At 41.9% G+C, this 18,542-nt stretch overlaps 1 protein-coding gene across 1 annotated transcript in view; it reads left to right on the top strand.

Moving 5' to 3' along the window:
* Positions 1 to 18,542, top strand: part of DPP4 (dipeptidyl-peptidase 4) — a 79,663-nt gene that overhangs the window by 34,782 nt on the left and 26,339 nt on the right. The window contains exons 9-16 of the mRNA XM_008585309.1: positions 1,577 to 1,737; positions 3,298 to 3,410; positions 11,896 to 12,031; positions 14,038 to 14,082; positions 16,129 to 16,236; positions 16,508 to 16,575; positions 17,483 to 17,536; positions 17,907 to 18,025. Of these exons, the coding sequence (XP_008583531.1) occupies positions 1,577 to 1,737; positions 3,298 to 3,410; positions 11,896 to 12,031; positions 14,038 to 14,082; positions 16,129 to 16,236; positions 16,508 to 16,575; positions 17,483 to 17,536; positions 17,907 to 18,025 (804 nt within the window). The remainder of the gene's footprint in view (positions 1 to 1,576; positions 1,738 to 3,297; positions 3,411 to 11,895; positions 12,032 to 14,037; positions 14,083 to 16,128; positions 16,237 to 16,507; positions 16,576 to 17,482; positions 17,537 to 17,906; positions 18,026 to 18,542) is intronic.

Here is an 18,542-nt window from a genome sequence, read left to right on the forward strand (position 1 = left end):
CAACTCAGTATATGAAGAAGTTCTTAGTGAAAACCTTGACTTGGAGTCATAAGGCCTGGGTTCTAGTTCTTGTCTCAGGCAATTCATTCAATCCCTCTAAGTCTCAGTTTGCTTTTCTGTAAAATGGGCTATGAATAAACCCACCCAGGGATCTTTATGAAAACTAAATTCAATGTGTTTTGTAAATTATAAATTGTTACATAAATGTGTACATACCAGAGACATAGGTATGAAGCAGTCAAAGGGAGAGTGGGCTGCCTTACCAGGCAGTAGGTTTTCTGTTACTAGACATGCTGCAACGGAGGCTAAAAGGGGCAGTACAGCATACACATGAAAAGCATGAACTCAAACCTGAGAGGTCTGAGTTGATGTTTGATGTCACCAGTTATTAGCCATGTGACTCTAGGCAAATTGCTCATCCTCTTTAGGCTTGACTCACTTTGTTCATCTGTACAATGGGTTATTGTGAGAATTAACTGAGATAGTAGATGTCAATTGCTTATCAATGCCTGGTACATAGCTAGCCCTCATCAAATGTCAGCTGCTCATCATGATAATTATGATTACATTTTATTATTGTAATTATTTTTACTGCTACTACTATTATTATTATTATTATTGAAAATGAGCATTTAGAAGCAACTTGTAAAGAGGCCTCAGGCATCAGAAAAGTGATTGGAATACACGATTTCCTAACTGTAAGATTCTAGTTCCTGTGTTTGTGCTTTTACATTTACACTCACATAAGACTAGTGGATTAACTAGGAGCCTACTGAACTCCTCGATTCCTATTTGGTTAAAGAGATTTTGGCATGTTAAAAGCCAGAGATTGAATGTCCCATGAATAAAACCCATAATAAACTAGGGAGGAGCTACCTTTGCCAGAGATTGAAAATAGGCCCAACAATATACTGGAAAGCAAGATTTTTTTTTCATTTGCCTCCCTCTTTGACCCTCTTACCCATCAGCATATACACAAGCAGAGTGTTAATCCAAGGGAGTTTTCAGTTTCTGGGCTGGGCAAAGGAAATATTTCTCAGTAGGGGTCTCATAGAGCTCCTTGCCATTCTAAGTCCATCCTTCCCACACCTTATTTGTGCCAGGAGTAGTAAACTCTGGGCACTATATTGGTTTGATAGCCTGGAGCCACACACCACGCACCAGTACCCTGTGGGCTCAGTATATACTGAGCCCAGTTGGGAAGAGTATGCTGGCATGTTGACTGCTTGAAAATTAAAAAGAAGAGAGCCTCCTGTGTGAAATTTACTTTTAGTATGTTTTGAGGCATAAATTTGGAGGATTATAAGATAAAGAAAAAAATGTAGAGCTTATATTAAATATTGCATGCTAAAATATTCTAAAATGGTCCAACGGGTTACTTATTTTTACAATCCAGATATATCCTAGAAGATTTTATTTTTATTCATTTGTATTACTCTGATTTTGGAAGCCCAGCAAATGCAAAGTGGTTCATTAGTTGAACTCTACTGTAATTACTAAAGCTAATGAGAACAATATTTTGAATGCCAAAGCCAATTTATCAGCTACTTCTTAGAACAATTTATGTCTTTTTCAGAGGAAGTCTTCAGTGCCTACTCTGCTCTGTGGTGGTCTCCGAACGGTACTTTTTTAGCATATGCCCAATTTAACGACACAGAAGTTCCACTTATTGAATACTCCTTCTATTCTGATGAGTCACTGCAGTACCCAAAGACTGTACGGGTCCCATATCCAAAGGTCTGTGCTCCAATTTGCGTAGTGGTTCCGTGATTTGATGGGAAAGAGAATGGTTTCATTTAATCCCTTCTTGCTAATGAAAATATTGTCAGTCTCTCTTCAACAGCTTGCTGTGATTACTCTTGCTAAAGTCAACAGCATCTGGCAATTTTAAAGCAATTTTATTATCCCAGGAAAGAGTGTGATTTAAGGTTTTGTAATGTCTCCAAAAACTTTGAGAAATGACAAGCAGAAAAAGATGGGGAAAATGATTTTGAAAGAGGTAGGGGGAATGAAAATGTTTGACTGGAGGAAAAGAGAGGCTGTAATTGAATCAGAAGCTCATTTCATTTGTAGAAGTTGGAATGTGCCTCAGATGAAGTTGAAAGCTTGGTTATTATATATCAGATTGTATTACTAATTAACAGGAGACATGACTAGTTTTAGTGGTTCTATTACAGATTTGGCACTAATGTAAAAATTTCACACATTCTACATTTGGAATAATAGTGTCACATCTTGGTTTTCAAAGCTGTTCTCCCGCTCTGAGATGCATGTTTACTGAAATTGAAGGACTTTGTTTAGCAGTGTAAGTCAGAGAAGAGGGAGAGCTTAAAAGGAACCAAGATTTCTTCATTAATACCATAATAAGAATGGTATTGTTAGGGAAATCTAATAGGACAGTGTTTTTGCTGTAAGCTTTTCGAGAAAGAGATTTTTATTTTTACCAACTCACTCAATTTGCTTATGAAGAGCTGCCATTTTAGGAAGATAGCGGAAATTAAAAGAAAAAAAAAAGATCAGAGACTAAATATGGAGATGTGTTTTCAGTAGAATGCTATTTTTTGATGAGTGAAACTGGCAAAAAAAAAACCCATAAAATATTCTCACTAAAAATATCATATTATTTCTAACTAATCTGTCAATCAAAGATCTATGTGTATATTTAAAAAGGTTTTACAAGTTTCTGTCATAATATTGATTATAAAGCTCTAACATGGTGAACCTGAATTTGGAGTAAAAATGATGGCTTCCTAATTAGCATCATTGGCTCTCAGCTCAGGTAAACTAATTTTCTTGGTAAATTGTGTCTTTGGCAGAACCTAAGGTGTTCTTCATAGTGACAGCTATCACAGACTTTTTGTTTTGCGGTGTCAGGGTATATTTGCAAATACGGTCATGTGCCACCTAATGATGTTTTGGTCGACAATGTTGTTAAGTGACGCATGACTATAATAAAATTGATGTTAAGAAGTTTATCATTGATTTCAAAAAGTACATAAATTATAAACATATAAACATTTATTATTTAAACAGGAGCGCTTTGAACCTTCAAGATATGCATGCGCACACACGCACATACACACACACACACAGGGCTATGTTGTTTCTGCCTGAACATCAAAAGGTTACATTTCATGACTCTTCTTATGTTCATTTTATTTATATTAAATTGTTTGGAGGTGTCCAATTGTTATAACTTTATGGCCATAATGCAGATGGTTTGGGGCACTTTTAAATTTGTGCAATGATGTTGTATTTTTTTGTCGACGTGAATTCTGTGATTGTTTTTTTTCCTAGGCAGGAGCTGTGAATCCAACTGTAAAGTTCTTTGTTGTAAATACAGACACTCTCAGCCCAAACACCAATGCAACTTCCATACAAATCACTGCTCCTGCTTCTATGTTGATAGGGTAAGACTCTTCATCTGAATGCTTGGTTTGTAAACAGTTTCACACTTTCCAGGAAGAGCATTTCAGAAATGAATGAATGGCAGACTCGATCGTAGCCCCCAGTTTATCCCGTGCTGGCGCCATTCATTCTCTCATGCAGCAGTTCTTTGTTGAGCACCTACTTCCTGTCTTCAGGCTGCACATGGTTCTAGTGACAGGCATGCACATGCTGCCTACACTCAAATGGGGAGACAGACAATAACCAGATAAACAAATAACAATATAAAACGTCACGTGGTGATGATGTTGTGAAGAAAACCAAAGCCAGGCGAAAGTGATGAGGCCAGTGGGGGAGGTCAGGAAAGGTCCCTGTGGTGCAACTACCTGTGCACAGTGATGTGAGGAAAGAAAGGAATCTGTCCACCTGGGTGGTTGGGGCCACAGTGTCGGGCAGGGAAGAGCATGTGCGAGGGCCCTGCAGAGGGCATGTGCTGGAGCATTAGAGGAACTGCAAAGAGGTCAAGGTGACTGGAGCCTGCTGAGTGCAGAAGAGAGGGGAGAAGACAGGCTCAGCTCCACAGGGCTTTGTAAGACCTAGAGAAACTCAGGGAAACTTAATTGAGGGAGTCCCAAGGTTGTCTTGTACCTCAAGCTCTCACTTGCTTAAATAATCCTCAGTGGTTCGAAATCTGCCATCAAGCCCCTTCAGTCCCTTGTTTATTTTCCTGTAAGGAAACCACCATACTGGGTGCAATTTATGGCTATCGAGTAGCTCTTTATTTATTTCCACCACTTATGTTGGTTTTGCTGTTGTTTTTAAATAACAGCCAGCACACATTGAATACTCAGTGTGTGCCAGACACAGGGCATTATCACATGCTTTATGTTGTCACTATTTAAAGTAACTTTCTCTTTCCAACAACTGTTATTATATGCCTGTTTTACAGACAGGAAAATGAGGCCTAGGGGTTAAGAAAATGACCAAGCAGGAGTCTGAATTCAAACCTGTCTTTCTGACTTTAGAGAGCGAGCTGTAAAACTCTGCCAGGTGCCTCCTGCAGTATGAATACAGCTGGTGCCCTCAGATTCCTGAAGGTATCATGAGAGCAGTGCAGAAGTATCCATTTTCTCCGGGGTTGTATTAACTACATCAGGCATGCTGTGGGCTGTGGTTAGTAATTCATTAGCCTAGTGAGAAATATCTACATTAACCTATTCACTCTGGAGGAAAATGAATTATCAGTAAATTTTAAAAAAAAGTTTTTCCTGAGTTTATCCAACAGTACAAAGATTTACCAAAAGGTTCTAAAATATGCAGTTTGATCCCAGCTCTTCAATCAGTATTGATTGAGCACCACTGTTTACACTCACAAATGTCCACAGGGAGAGTCTCTTTCCTTCTAGCGCTTGTCAGCAGGTAGACAATACAAACATTCAGACAAATAACTCCAAGTGTGCTAGGACAGAGGGCTAAACAATAGGAAGGAGGTCTTCTGAAGAGGGGGAGATGGGTTTTCCACGACCCCAGGGATGAAAGTCAGCACCTGGAGGATGTGCAGATTGAGCAGGTAGGATCCCAGCAGGCACAGTGAGGAGGAAGGGCACAGAAATGGAACAGAGCATGGGAGAGCACAGGGCTACCCAGGGACAGACCAGCAGTGCCTGTGTGACCTTGTGGTCTGTGACCAGTATCTGTCTGCAAGGATGAGCCATGAGTGCCTGCTCTGAAAAATATTCCATCTGGAAGGGGCATTAGAACTCATCAATGGTTTATAAACTTTTTTAAGGACTCAAGAACCTTTGTTCAAGTGAGATTCACACAGAAGTGCAATGCCAGAAAACAAACAAAGACTCCCGTTCAGGTTGGGCAGGCCTTGTGTCTTGGTTTGTTTTCTGTTGCTTATAACAGAACATGTGAAACTGGATGATTTATAAAAATACTGAATTTATTTCTCACAGCTTTGAAGCTGGAAAGTACAAGGTTGAGGGGGTGCAGATGGTGAGAGTCATTTTACTTGTGGGGACTCTATAAATTCCTGAAGTGGCACAGGGCATCCCATGGTGAGGGGGCTGAGTGTGCTAATGTACTGTCTTCCTCTTCTTATATAGTCACCAGTCAACACCCACAATAATCCATTAATCCATTAATCCATTAACCCATTAATGAATAGATTAATTTATTCATGAGGACAGAGCCCTCACGATCCAATCACCTCTTAAAAGACCTCACCTCTCGACACTGCCACGTTGGAGATTAAACTTCAACATGAATTTTGGAGGGGACATTCAAACCACAGCACCAGTCCTTATCCCCTTTTCTTCCCACAAGAGTCCTAGGAGATTAGACAGAAACTGAAGGGATTCCAGAACACACTCAGAACATTCCTATAAGACACAGATGAGAGAACTGAGGCCCAGAGAGGTAAATTCATTTCTTGAAGGCCACAGAGCAAGATAGTGTGGGAGCTGGAAACAGCACAGAGGCCTGTGTCTGCCAGATGAGAATATTCGAGTAATTGAATTAAAAAGTACTGAGCACTTCCTATGGTCTGGGGCTGTGCTCAGTGTTCTGCTCTTGCTGTCACACTCATTCCCCCAAAGTTCCCTATGGTGTCGTGTTCACGGCCATTTTACAGATGAAGAGACGGTGTCTCTCTTACACAGAAAATACTTTGCAAAGAATAGTTGTGAAGTACTGAGCTCAGGAAATTTAAGCAAGCCCAAGAACTTATTTTTTGCCCTGTGTGAATTAATCATTAAGTCTTTGTTCTTTGTACTTCTTTAAGCTGCACTCATGAAGGGGGTTGCCACAACTCACTGTGGATATTTTGTGTGGAATGTATGTTACCGAAAAATTGTTTTTGGATGCCACAGGAATGTGTTCTATAGGGAATTTAAAATATAGCTCTGGTCTCTGTTAATACCAGTGTCTTAGTCAGTTTTTGTGTTGCTGTTAACAGAATACATGAGACTGGGTAATTTATAACGAACTTTATTGGGCTCACGATTCTGGGACAGCTGGGTCTGGTGCGGGCCTCAGGCTGCTTCCATTCATGGCAGGAAGTGGCAGGCAGCCGGCAGTGCAAGATCACAAAGGGAGTGGGGGGAAGTACCAGGCTCTTTTTAACAACCTGGAACTAATCCATTCTCTGGAGAGTTCACTGCCCAGAGAGAGTATTAATCTATTCATGAGGATCCTCCTCCATAACCCAAACACTTTCCACTAGGCCCCACCTCCCACCACTGTCACATTGGAGATCAGATGTCAACATAAGCTTTGGTAGCGACAAACCATTATCCAAACTATAGCAACTAGTAAGGTTGCAGTTTTCTAAAACTACTGTTTTCTGGCCTCATGCAAAGGTCTAGCAGGGCCATGTTAATCCAGGCAAGTTATTCCTCTTCATAAAACGCCCAGCCCTTGGGCTGTGTCACCTCGTGATCACTAGTCTCTGGAGTGGGAGGCCTCGACAGGATCAGCACCTCTCTTTCCTCCTCTGCCCTCATTAATTTTCCTGCTAGGCCGTGCCCCTTCACCACAGAGCTTCAGCAAATGAAATCCTACTGGAGAATGAGGCTGGTGTGTGGTTTTGTCAGGAATTGGCAAAAATGAGTAGAAATGGGTGGAAATACTCATTTCAGAAATGAGTAGAAAGGGCACACTGGCCACTTTTCCAACACCCCAGGCCTGCACCTGAACCAAGGAGAGCCTCCCTGATTGAGTGCTCCACACTGATTTAGTGCTGAAATTGATTAGGTTTGTTAAACTGCTAATTTGTATTGAATAACCATCATGGAAGTCTGAAAGCTCAACATATTTGAGAGAAAACAGCATACAATGTAAAATCATAAATCTCCTGTTTTATTTAGAGCAGTGCTGACGTTGCTGACTGAAGGAAGACAAGTTCTATAGGGTGGGGCCACTCCTACGATAGTATCTCCAGTGCCTAGCAGGGTGCCTGGGGCATAGCGAGTGCCCAACTAATAATTGTAGAATAAATTAATAGGTAAGTGGGTAGGTGAATGGACAGATGGGTGGGTGGATGGATGGGTAGATGAGGTGGGTTATCTGGTGACTTTGTGTGTATGCAATAGGAGTTTACACAACCAGCACTAAGGATAGCCTGCAAAACAACTTTGCATAGCAATCCCTCTTTTCTACCTCCTCCCGGACATCTGCAAATTCTGCAGCTGTAAGATTGGAGAGGGCATGTTCTGGTGAGGTGACCCCACCCAACATCTGCTGAATAGCTCTGGAGGTCCATCACATAACCTGCCCACCCTGTTCTCTCTGCTCCTGAGGGACACAATAAAAACATGCTGTGTCTCCTCTGAATGGTTGATGACCTTTGGTGTATAAAGCAGGGGCATTAGAGCCTGCAACTGTCCCACAGGATATAGATAAACTGGACTAATACACTGGAAACTGGAAACTAGTGACACCTGCAAGCAAGGAAGCAGATGAGGGCTCGTGTGCTGTGGGCGCCACCCCCCTCAGATCCGCCCCACCTTGCCCCACCCATTCTACTGCTCAGCGATCTGTCAGCACACCCAGGAGGGCTGGCATCCCTGTCTGGCAGGGTGCGGCATGGAGCCTGCGGCCAGCACTGGCAGTAGGGCCTGTTTCCTCGGGTGATTCACTGAATTAATTACACCACAGTCTGCAGTTGCTGTTAGTAGCAATTTTTCCTCTAATATTTGCAGTTAGTAATGCATACCTTATTTTAAGTATTCTTAATGTACCAAAAGAAACATTTATACAAATTAACAGAAGCAATATCACCCAACAGACATCTATTAAATGTCTACTGTTTGCAAGGCATTGTGCTAGGACATGCAGTCAGTTTACAAAGGGCCTTGTAGTATGATATGCCCTGTTGTATGATTTTCAAAAGCAAGTCTTTCTCAATGCTTTTAAATATGATTTTCTCTATAAAATTCACTTTACACACAACTCTCAAGGAATAAATAAGATTTCATCGAGTGAGGGATTTTATGATGAAAAGAAGCAAGAGGGTGAATGAAGTTAGTGAGCAATGATTCCCAAAGGAGTGTGTGGAGGTTCTACAGAGGGAAGCAACGCAAACAGGACAATCTGAAGCCAGCTGCCTGATTTGCATCCTGGCTCCAACACTTTCCAGTTGGGTTATCTTGGGCAAGTTCCTTAACCTCTCTACACTTCCATTTCCTAATCTGCAAAACATGAACTACAATGGTACCTACCTCATAGGATGGTCATGAGCTTTATGTCAGGCACTTAGAACAGTTCCTGGCACATAGTAGACTCCACATGGGTGTGAGCTCTCATTATTATGTTCAGAAATTACTCCATTGCTTTAGTATTAAAATTAACCATATTCCCGTTGGACTAAGCCAGTTCCAGAAGTTAGAGGAGCTTGTAGGCTCACTATGTCTAGCCTGGGACAAGCAGTCCAGGCTCCCAGAAGGCCTGCCTGCAGGTGTACTCCCCTTCCCACCCTCCCCCAGCCATTGCATAGCAAAAGTCTACTCGGTATTTGCCTCTCTGTTTTTGCAGAATAAAACCGACATGTAGTGTGCAAAGCATAGCTGATAATCCTGCTTGTTAGATCTTTCTTGTCAAGTGGGGACTTAAACCTTTCAGAAAAAAGTACAATGAAGCCATTGGTTTATATCTTTTTCATGACTCATTGACATAGCCTGGGATGATCTTAGCTCAGGACTGTGATTGATGAGGTCTGTTTATAAGAAAATGCAAAATCACTGCCTGCTTCACTAGGGAGCTGCTTTTGCGGAGCACTCACAGGGTGCACCTTGGGCCATGAGAGGTAGGGGAGGATCCAGGTTCATTAACCTTTGATCTAGAAATGGGCAGGGAAGATGGCCCACACATGTGAGTTTCTTGGCTGATTTCCCAGATTCTGTTACTCAATGTTTCCGAAGTTGCTTTTATATTTCTGATTTCTGAACCTGAGGTATAATTTATGGCTATTAGTAGACAAAGCTATTTAGTGCCCACTGACCCACTAACCATAGCCAAGAGTTTTCTTCCCCCATCAGCTGCCCATCTCCTGCCAGAACACTTTTAAAAAGACAAAGATATTTCTGGAACCCAGATTCTTCGTCTATACCCACGGAACCCTTGGAAATTGTGTGCGTGTGAGTGGAGAGGCTTTTTTTCCCCTAAAGAGAGGTACATAATTTTCATCACATTTTTAATTTAAAAAAATAAGAGCCACTGGTATAGTACAGGAGTTAGCACATCAGGGCCCACGGGCCATTTTCAGCCCATGGCCCATTTTTGTATGGTCCACAAGCAAGCACGGGTTTTGCATTTTTAGATGGTTTGGGATAAAAATCAAAAGAAGAATAATATCTCATGATGTGAAAATTATGTGAAATTCAAATCTCAGCTTTTCATTGGAACATAGCCACACGTTCATTTCAGTATTGTCTCTGGTTGCTTTTGTGCTCCAAAGACAGAGTTGAGCAGTTGTGTCAGAGAACACATAGACCACAGAGCTTAAAATATTTCCTCTCTGGCCCTTCACTGGAAATGTTTTCTGACCCCTGGTCTAGAATATTAATTTCAAAAAGCTTCATTTTCTATCTTTTTTGTCATTCTTCCATTCTTTTTGCAAGGATTAGTACCTGTCCTGGATAAGATCTATTTGCCTTTCCATTTTCTCCTTTAGCTCCTCTGCACTGGGCAAATGCAGCCGAGTGAAGCTGACTGAGGCACTCTTGCTCCCAGACACGCAAAGAAGCGTTCTCATCTCAGACCCTGCAGCCTGGTAGTTGGTGATAAGGCCATGAGACTGGTGATGCAGGTGCAGAGGGAGGGGGTTTCCAAGAAAACATCATGGACAAGGGGACATTTAAGCTAAGATCTAAAGAAGTTGGAGCATGGTGGTCTTTCCAGACTGAAGAATAAGGTTGAACAAAGAGAGAGCAGCTGGGAAACATCCTGGGGTGTTCATGAGGATACAGGCCACCCAGGCTACCTAATGTATAGGTTCTTAATAGGCAAGAAAAAGAACTGGAATGGAAAGCAGTTCCTGTTTGTGGAAATGTGGTGCTTCCCTGCTGTCGAAGGGGTCGGTCTTCTTTCGGTCCCTGCAACCTGCAGGAGGCCAGCACGGAGACCCGAATATCACTGGGCTCATTAACACACTGTGTCCCCAGCTGTAAAAGGGGGACAATGATGCTATGAGGGGTCTGACTTGCTTCATTCGGCACCTAACCCATCCTGAGTGCTCAATAAATACTTGTATGATTTAGTGTCTGTGATAGCAGTGGAGACAGGAATTGATCTGTGAATTTTGAGGAAGGACAGAGCTATTTAGGCCACAGAAGTCAGGAGAGGGTCTTTTTTCCTTTCTTCAGCACTGCATTCCACAGAAATTTAGTGAGTGCCTGTTTTGTGCCAGGCATTCTGCTAAGTCCTGGGGGTACCCTGTGAGCAAGGCAGGTGGGAGCCCTGCCTCAAAGAGCTTGCAGTCAGGCGAGGAGGACAGAGCAAGGACAGGAGGGGATGGGCACAGCCTGAGCAGGAAAGAGCAAGGGGGTACATTAGGGCATTCAGGGTGGGAGGAGATATGGCCATAGGACCAGATGGGGAGAGGCAGGATGAAGGACTGGTTTGGAACTCTCCCGACAAAAAGGAGCAAGGCTTTGATCAGACCCTGGAGAGGAGTGATTTATGAAGTCACACTGGGGGAGGAGGGGGGAACAAAAAATAAATAAGTAAAATGAACAATCCACAGCAAATAACGTTAAGGAGGCTAAGAAAAAAGTAAATAGAGAATTCCATGTTTTTCACTATAAATCAGAAGGTGGTTCCAAAAAATTGTAAAGGTATGTGTTGGGGAGGGTGCAGTGCTAAGGATATCTCTATTTATATAAGTTTATGTTAAAATACCACAGGGCTCCTTAATTTCTTCACAGGGTTCATGTTTTGACTCTTGAGAAATTCTTTTTAGAATATAATTCTTTGATTTTCAAAGTTAGTGGAGGTGTGAGTCAGTTTTTTTTCCCCATTTGAAAATGAAGTTGAGAAAAGGGTCAGCTGTAGTCTCACCCTAATAGGAGGAATTTTCTGAAGAAGCTTGTCAGATTACGAGAAAATGCTCGAATCTCAGCCAGTGTCCCCCGGCCTATGGGACTATTCTCTCAAGACAGCAGAAAAGAGATAGGAAAACTTCACCCTCGTCTCCCTGGCATCACCGAAGGCCATGCTGAGGACTTGATAAATCCAAACTCGATAAATTTGAGTCACAGATGTTAAGTCTTTGTGGGATGTTGCTGTTGCTTTTCCTGTTGGATATATTTCACTTTCCATTCAAAATTAAATTGCACTTTAAGCTTTAAGAAACTGTAAAATATTGTGGTATTAAACGGTTTCATTAACCATCTAAAACTCTACTTCCCATTAGGATTGATTTCTTTTCACTGAGTAAAATATCTCTTTGTACCAAGGTCTGGAAATAGTCATATTCTCTCTCTCTCCTTCCTTCCTTCCTTCCAGGGATCACTATTTGTGTGACGTCACATGGGCAACACAAGAAAGGATTTCTTTGCAGTGGCTCAGGAGGATTCAAAACTATTCAGTCATGGATATCTGTGACTATGATGAGTCCACTGGAAAATGGAATTGCTTAGTGGTAAGACTGAATGGGGATGTTCTGCTTCTAAAGCAACGTGTGCTCGGAGGGCTCTGTGAAATCAGAGAGAATGAAGGGTGGGGATCAGGAAATGAGGTTTGAGTTTCTCTTCTTTCTGTCTCTGACCCTGAGGCAGTGGGTAAGGCTTGACTAACTGTTAGATAACATGACATCTCGGGGTGGCTCTGTTTCCCTTTGCTCACTAGTCATACTGTTTGAGTAGTGGATGCCATCACTTGGGAAAGGGTGACTGGGAACCCAGAGGATGGAATCTGATATCAATATTCAAAACACCAAAGAGGGCCAGGGGCTGCAAGGTCGATGAAGGGTGTTTCCATAGAGAAAATATGGGGAATGGGGCTGAGATGTGAAACAAAACAAATATCAAGAGGCCACACATTCATTACTATTTTTAAGCAGGAAACAGCTTTAGAACTTTAACAGCCCATCTGAGAGGGCGGCAACTCTGAAGCAATCTCAAGTGTTAGTCCAACCTTGAGGTGCTGGGGGATTTTCAGACAGAAGACCCTGAGGTCCAGCCAGGCTGCTGGATCCAAATTAAGCCCCTCTGGGAGCCAGCAGCCTCAGGACAAGTAGAGCCTGGAAGAGGTTTGCTGCACATGCCACGGACACTCTACAAGCCTCCTTCTCTGCTAATGGGCCCTGTGCCACACACCTCCCTTCCCTGCTCCCAGCCTGGCCAGGCACAGGGCAAATTGTCACCTCAGAGAGCCTGAGCACCACGTGTCCTGATTCACTTATTCATTTATTTATGAAATAAACATTGAACACCTGTTATATTCCAATCTCTGTGCTAAGCTATGGACATTAAAAAAAAAAAAAATAGACAGCATGCCTGTCCCCAAACTGTTTCTGTTCTAGTAGGGAATACCATTATGAAAATAACCCATATTAGTTGCCATTTATTGAACACTTAAGGCTCAGTAAGTTTAAGGAGCTTACTCAAGTTACAGGACACAGCCAGAATTCAAACTGCAAAATCTAAGCTCTTTGCTTCCTGCCAATTAAATTATAATATCAGGCTATTGTGCCATGCAAGGGTTTCAGCAAGGTGCAGAGGGAATGTAGGGCAGAAGAAAAGGAGCAGCTCTATAGGGGCAGGCAGAGTGGGGCAGGGAGATAACATGGAGAGATCTAGAGTGGTCTGGGACAAGTGGCCGTGTGCTGGGCGGATGAGGCAAGGGGCCTATGTAAGCAGAGGGCTGAGCAAAGATATCCAGTGTGCAGAGCCTGAAGCATGCAGGGACTGTGGGCACCTATGACTAGGCTTGGGGGAGAAGAACAGTGGTGAGAACAGAGGCTAGAGATACAGGCTAAGGCCCAGGTGCTCTTGTGAGGAGGCTGGACTTAACTTGTAAGAAATGGGGAGCGGCTGCAAGGTTTTAAACAGGAGAGCATTACAGTGAGATAGAACTGCCTGTTGCTGGGGGCCGAGCCAGGTGGAGAGTAGACTGGAAGGAGAGAAGAGCAGCAGGATCTCCCAGAAGGAGGAGGGGAACCTGCTGAGGACATGAGAGAGGGCAGTGGTGGTGGAGAAGGACAGAGAAACCAAAGATCCAGGCGACAGGGGCTGAGAGAGTGGCTGTGAAGAGTGGGGAACTAGAGTGACTGGCTTGGGTAAGTAGGTGCCACTAAGTAGGAGACTGAGGGTTTGAGAGCAGGCTGGGGGCGGAGGTGGGGGGAGGAAGAGGAAATGGAATGAAATTATCTTTGGTTCTGTACATGTTGAATTAAAAATGCCAAGGGAGCTTCTAGGACAGTGTTTGGGTGTGGACCTGCCACAGAGCTCTGGGCACGAGAGGTAAATGAGCTCATGTAATTATATGAAAAATACTAATGTAAATGAAAACGTATGATGCGGATAGTTTTCAGTTATTTTGTTATAAGCAGCATTTTGTGTGTATTACCACGAATTATGGCTAAAGAGTAGATTTCATCATCTTACTTCTCTTTGAAACATTTTCCTTGTACTTTTCCCTTCCTAGGCACGGCAGCACATCGAAATGAGTGCTACTGGCTGGGTTGGCAGAGTAAGTGTTATGGGGTTTTATGTGCTATGGGTCAGCTACTCGGAGATGTTTAATATGTAGATATTCCAAACTAGGGCTCTATGTTTTTTGTTCTTAATAGAGATATTAGTTGACCTAATTTAGTCTAAAATAATTAAATGCTCCCTGTAGAGATATCTTTTTATAGAGAATATATAACATTTTCAGTTGGAAAAAGTAAGGGCACAAGTAAAGAAACCAAGAACAGAGCACACAAAACAAAGCACATACTCTAGGCAAATTCTACCTCCAGTAAGTTAAAAAGCAACCGTTGCTGAAAGGCAGCCAAGATGCCAAATATGCTCATTGACCTCATATCTGAAGTTATGTGCTTTAAAGGCAGAAAACATGGTTTCTGTCCCCAACCTGCACAAATGCCTAAGGAGATGTGACTACAATCAGCAGAAACTCTGCAGCAACCATGCAACACCCACCATGCAGCTCTTTGGGGAGGAAGTCATACTCATGGGATCACAGTTTATTAGGCACCTAGATGCAGGCTTTAGCCAGGAAAGCATGTGACCCTCAGGGACTTCTTTGCGCATCTCTCTCCCACTGTGTTCCATGCACCTTACACAGAATTACCAACCTCACGGCTGCAAGTGCATACAATGAAGCAAGTCGATGAAGGAACTCTAGCCATCGTGACACCTCACACAAACAATGAATCTGACCTAATTTTTATGACCACTTCTATTCAGCCCCCTTTAAGAGGGAAACAAAGTGACTCCCAAAATGTGAAGATTTCACATCTCTTAGGTCACAGAGGTGATGACCCTTTCCAGTTGGGCTCAGAGCTCCTCCAGTAGTACTTGCAGGTCCTTTTTCTTCAGGCATTGATTGGGCAGAGGAGAGAGGTTTGCCAACATGAAAAGTGGTTTCCTCCATGGCAAGAGACACGCTACACTTCCTCACGACTCTTTGAAAAAAATATGTTTTTTCCTCTCTGTATTTAACCAGACAGATGCCACTTTTCACACATTTCTACTAGGCACAACTCCATCCAGGGGAAACAGGGAAATGTATTAAAAAGATAAGGCTGTGAACACAGGTCTAGAGAGGGGAATGTGTTTCAGAGCTCTGTAATGAGAACACCAAGTGTACTGCGCGTCTCAGCTTGCTCCATAAATGAATTCACTTTGAATCACTAAATAGAAGAGGGAAGCATTTTTCTTCCTTCCCAAAATGGGAGCCGATGAGCGAGGAAACATCAAGGGTGCAGTGAACCAACAATTTTAAAAGACCATCTCCTACCTGATTTCAAATGTAACTAGGAAATCGAAATTGTAAAGCAACATATTCCTTTCAGGCTGGGATAGACACTCTTCTACTTGAACTATATTATGTTCTGAGTACTATCTTTTACTGAACTGTAAAAAAATGGAAATTTTGTTCTCTATTTCTATACAACTATTTTTTGTAAATTGCTGATCATATTTAACAAAATGAAAAGGCTTATAATAAAAATAACTGTATGAATGTTTCTGTGTAAAATGTACAACAGACATTCCTTATGGTAATTAGTCCAGAAATGGTTAAAGATTACCTAAGTCTGACTTTCAAAAAGATAAATGTGTAAAAACAGGAAAGAAAAATTCCCCCAAATTACAAAGCCCTCCAACCTGAAACAGTCAATAATAATGTCTATTTCAAGAAAGCACATTTATGACACTGAGGAAATTTATTTCTTGAAACTGAAAGGTTAATGCTGTTTTCTTCACACTTAAAGCCAGAAGTCACAGTTATCCTCCATAGAGAGTAGATGCCCCAAAATAACAGTAACCGCTTCTGTTTACTGAGTGTCCTCAGCAAGGATCTTATGTGCATTCTCTCATTTACTCCTCACAAAGAATTACCTATGTTTGGCCTTTTTGTCTGCATTTTATGGAAGGAGAATTTTCTCTCTGAGACTCTCTGGTTTCATTTGGCAAGTACATAAAGCAGTTTTTGAGCATAGGGGTTGGAGAGGACTTTCTAAAACTAAAGTTGGTACTATAATTTTTTTTTTTGTTCTCTATTATGTTTTAGTTTAGTCCTTCAGAACCTCATTTTACCTCTGACGGTAACAGCTTCTACAAGATCATCAGCAATGAAGAGGGTTACAAACACATTTGCCATTTCCAGATAGATAGTGAAGTGAGTATTCTTACATAATTCACTTCAGGTTGACCTCCTCTTTTTGAAACTAACTTGAAGTGGAAATCATTTAGTAAAGTTGGTCAATGTGTGCAAATAATCAGACTGATTCAAATTCCTCAATGGCATACAGGGTAAGGTGGGATGGGGTAGGAGGTCCCAACCAGAAAACCCAAGGCTACTTGAATTCCTAATATAAATGATTTAATCCTCCACTTAACTTTGATTAGAGAGACCGTCTAATAAATCTCTTTTTAAAAAAACCCATCAGAACTGCACATTTATTACAAAAGGAGCTTGGGAAGTCATTGGGATAGAAGAACTTACCAGCGATTATCTGTAAGTATTCTAATAATGGATAGTATATAAACCTACTTGTCATTATCACGCCCTCTTTGCCTAGAAGTAAGGAAAAATCTTCTACAAATAAAGAGTAGTGTATTTGGAATGTGTTCAATACTTTTCTCTTTTTAACATACGGAAGCCTTAATGATTTTCGCACGTGCTCGGCAGACTTGATACCATGCCACCACGCAGCTCTACCTCTTGCTCTTACCTGCTTTCCATTGCAAGAGCTGCAGCCTCTTTTACTTGACATCGTGGAATGCTGAAATAGCATTCAGGGGCATTTTGTTAAATTTCAGCTGGCACTAAATTTTTGGAAGGCTTGGAATGGCAATTTTATCTGTCCATGCCTCGGCCTTACCCTTTGATAAATGGAAGCTTTGCAGAGGCTGTCATCGATCAAATATGAGTTGGTGGAAAAGGCAGTGTTATTTTTCATCAGAATTTTAGGCACTTTTATGATTCTTTGCTCTTATCATGGAGGCATTTTGCCACTGCCCGAAGTAATTTTGGAAGACGCTCTTTAGAAGTGGCTCTGCCCTCTCAGGAAGGTGGGGTCTTGCCATCTGGTAGCTTGTGTTGTAAGGCAGAAAATACAGAAAACATGGTCTCAATTTCAAGCTAGTTGTTCAGTTATATTTTTCTTACAAAAGACTTGAGTTTTTACTTTTCATTTTAATGAAGGAAGAAATCCTTGGTTTCACATATTTTAGTCTGTTTAGAAAAAATGGAGAGATGATAGAGAAAAGTGGCTTCTGGGGGGCAAGAGGGCAGGAAGCAACGACAGAGAATGGCAAGACCTGAAGGCACGTGCACTTCTGCCTGGTGTTTGAGCGCAGGGATGTGTATCTGACTTTGGAAAAAACATAATTAACATGCATTTCATTTGTTTTCTTTCCAGATACTACATTAGTAATGAATATAATGGAATGCCAGGAGGAAGAAATCTTTATAAGTAAGAACTCTGTCAAGTTGTTGACCTGAGTCTTTCTAGCTGATGAACAATGTCTGGACCTTTTTTTTTTTTCTTTTTGCCTTGTCCTCACTAATTTTAAACTGGAATTGCTAATGAGCACTTTTATTCCTTCATACATCTATCTGCATGTCAACAAAAGTGAATGACTTTATTAGATGTTTTGCAATATTTCCAAACGGTGAGAGGTTTGGGTTTTATTAATTCACATTATTTATTTCACATTTAAAAAAAAGAGTTCTGAGGATTACTTTGGCATTTTGATGTCTCAGAAACTACAACAGGGCACAATCCCATTTTTTCCTCATTTATCCTTTCATCAAGCACTTAATTTCCACTGTTGGTTTTACAGAATCCAACTGAATGACACAAAAGTGACGTGCCTTAGTTGTGAGCTGAATCCAGAAAGGTGTCAGTACTATTCTGTGTCGTTTAGTAAAGAGGCAAAGTATTATCAACTGAGATGTTCGGGTAAGTTCAGGCTGACCTGGAGGGAGGGCAGAGTGGCTGTGACTCACATGTCCCCTGCTTCCTCCATTCCCCTGAGCCTGGGCGCTTGACTTCTCTTTGCACACACCAGCCAATGTGTCCTCCTCTCTCTGGACAACCTTCTCACCACTCTCCTGGCCCAGCCTCCCATGCCTAAGGTGTCCCTTCCTGTAACCAGTTTGGGAAGCATTCCTCTCTGCTCAGTTCTCTCCTTTTAAACCTGAGGAACTCTTGAAATCACCTAAGTCCTCTCTCTGTACTCACGCTGAAGTGGTGAGTCCAAACCACCTTTTCTTTCCCTTCTAACCAAGAGAGTTGCATAGTGTGCTTTAGAGTGAACACACATGCACGCACGCACGCACACACACACACACACACACTCTCTCCTTATGTATAAACAGAGCTGCGTAGAACAGAAGCACTTCATCCTTGTGTATATACATATTGTGGGAATTTTATTATTGTTTTATGCACTTGCCCCTTGAAATGAGAAAAATGC

Source organism: Galeopterus variegatus, unplaced genomic scaffold (genome assembly GCF_000696425.1).
Source record: "Galeopterus variegatus unplaced genomic scaffold, G_variegatus-3.0.2 Scaffold1, whole genome shotgun sequence".
NCBI lineage: Eukaryota > Metazoa > Chordata > Mammalia > Dermoptera > Cynocephalidae > Galeopterus > Galeopterus variegatus.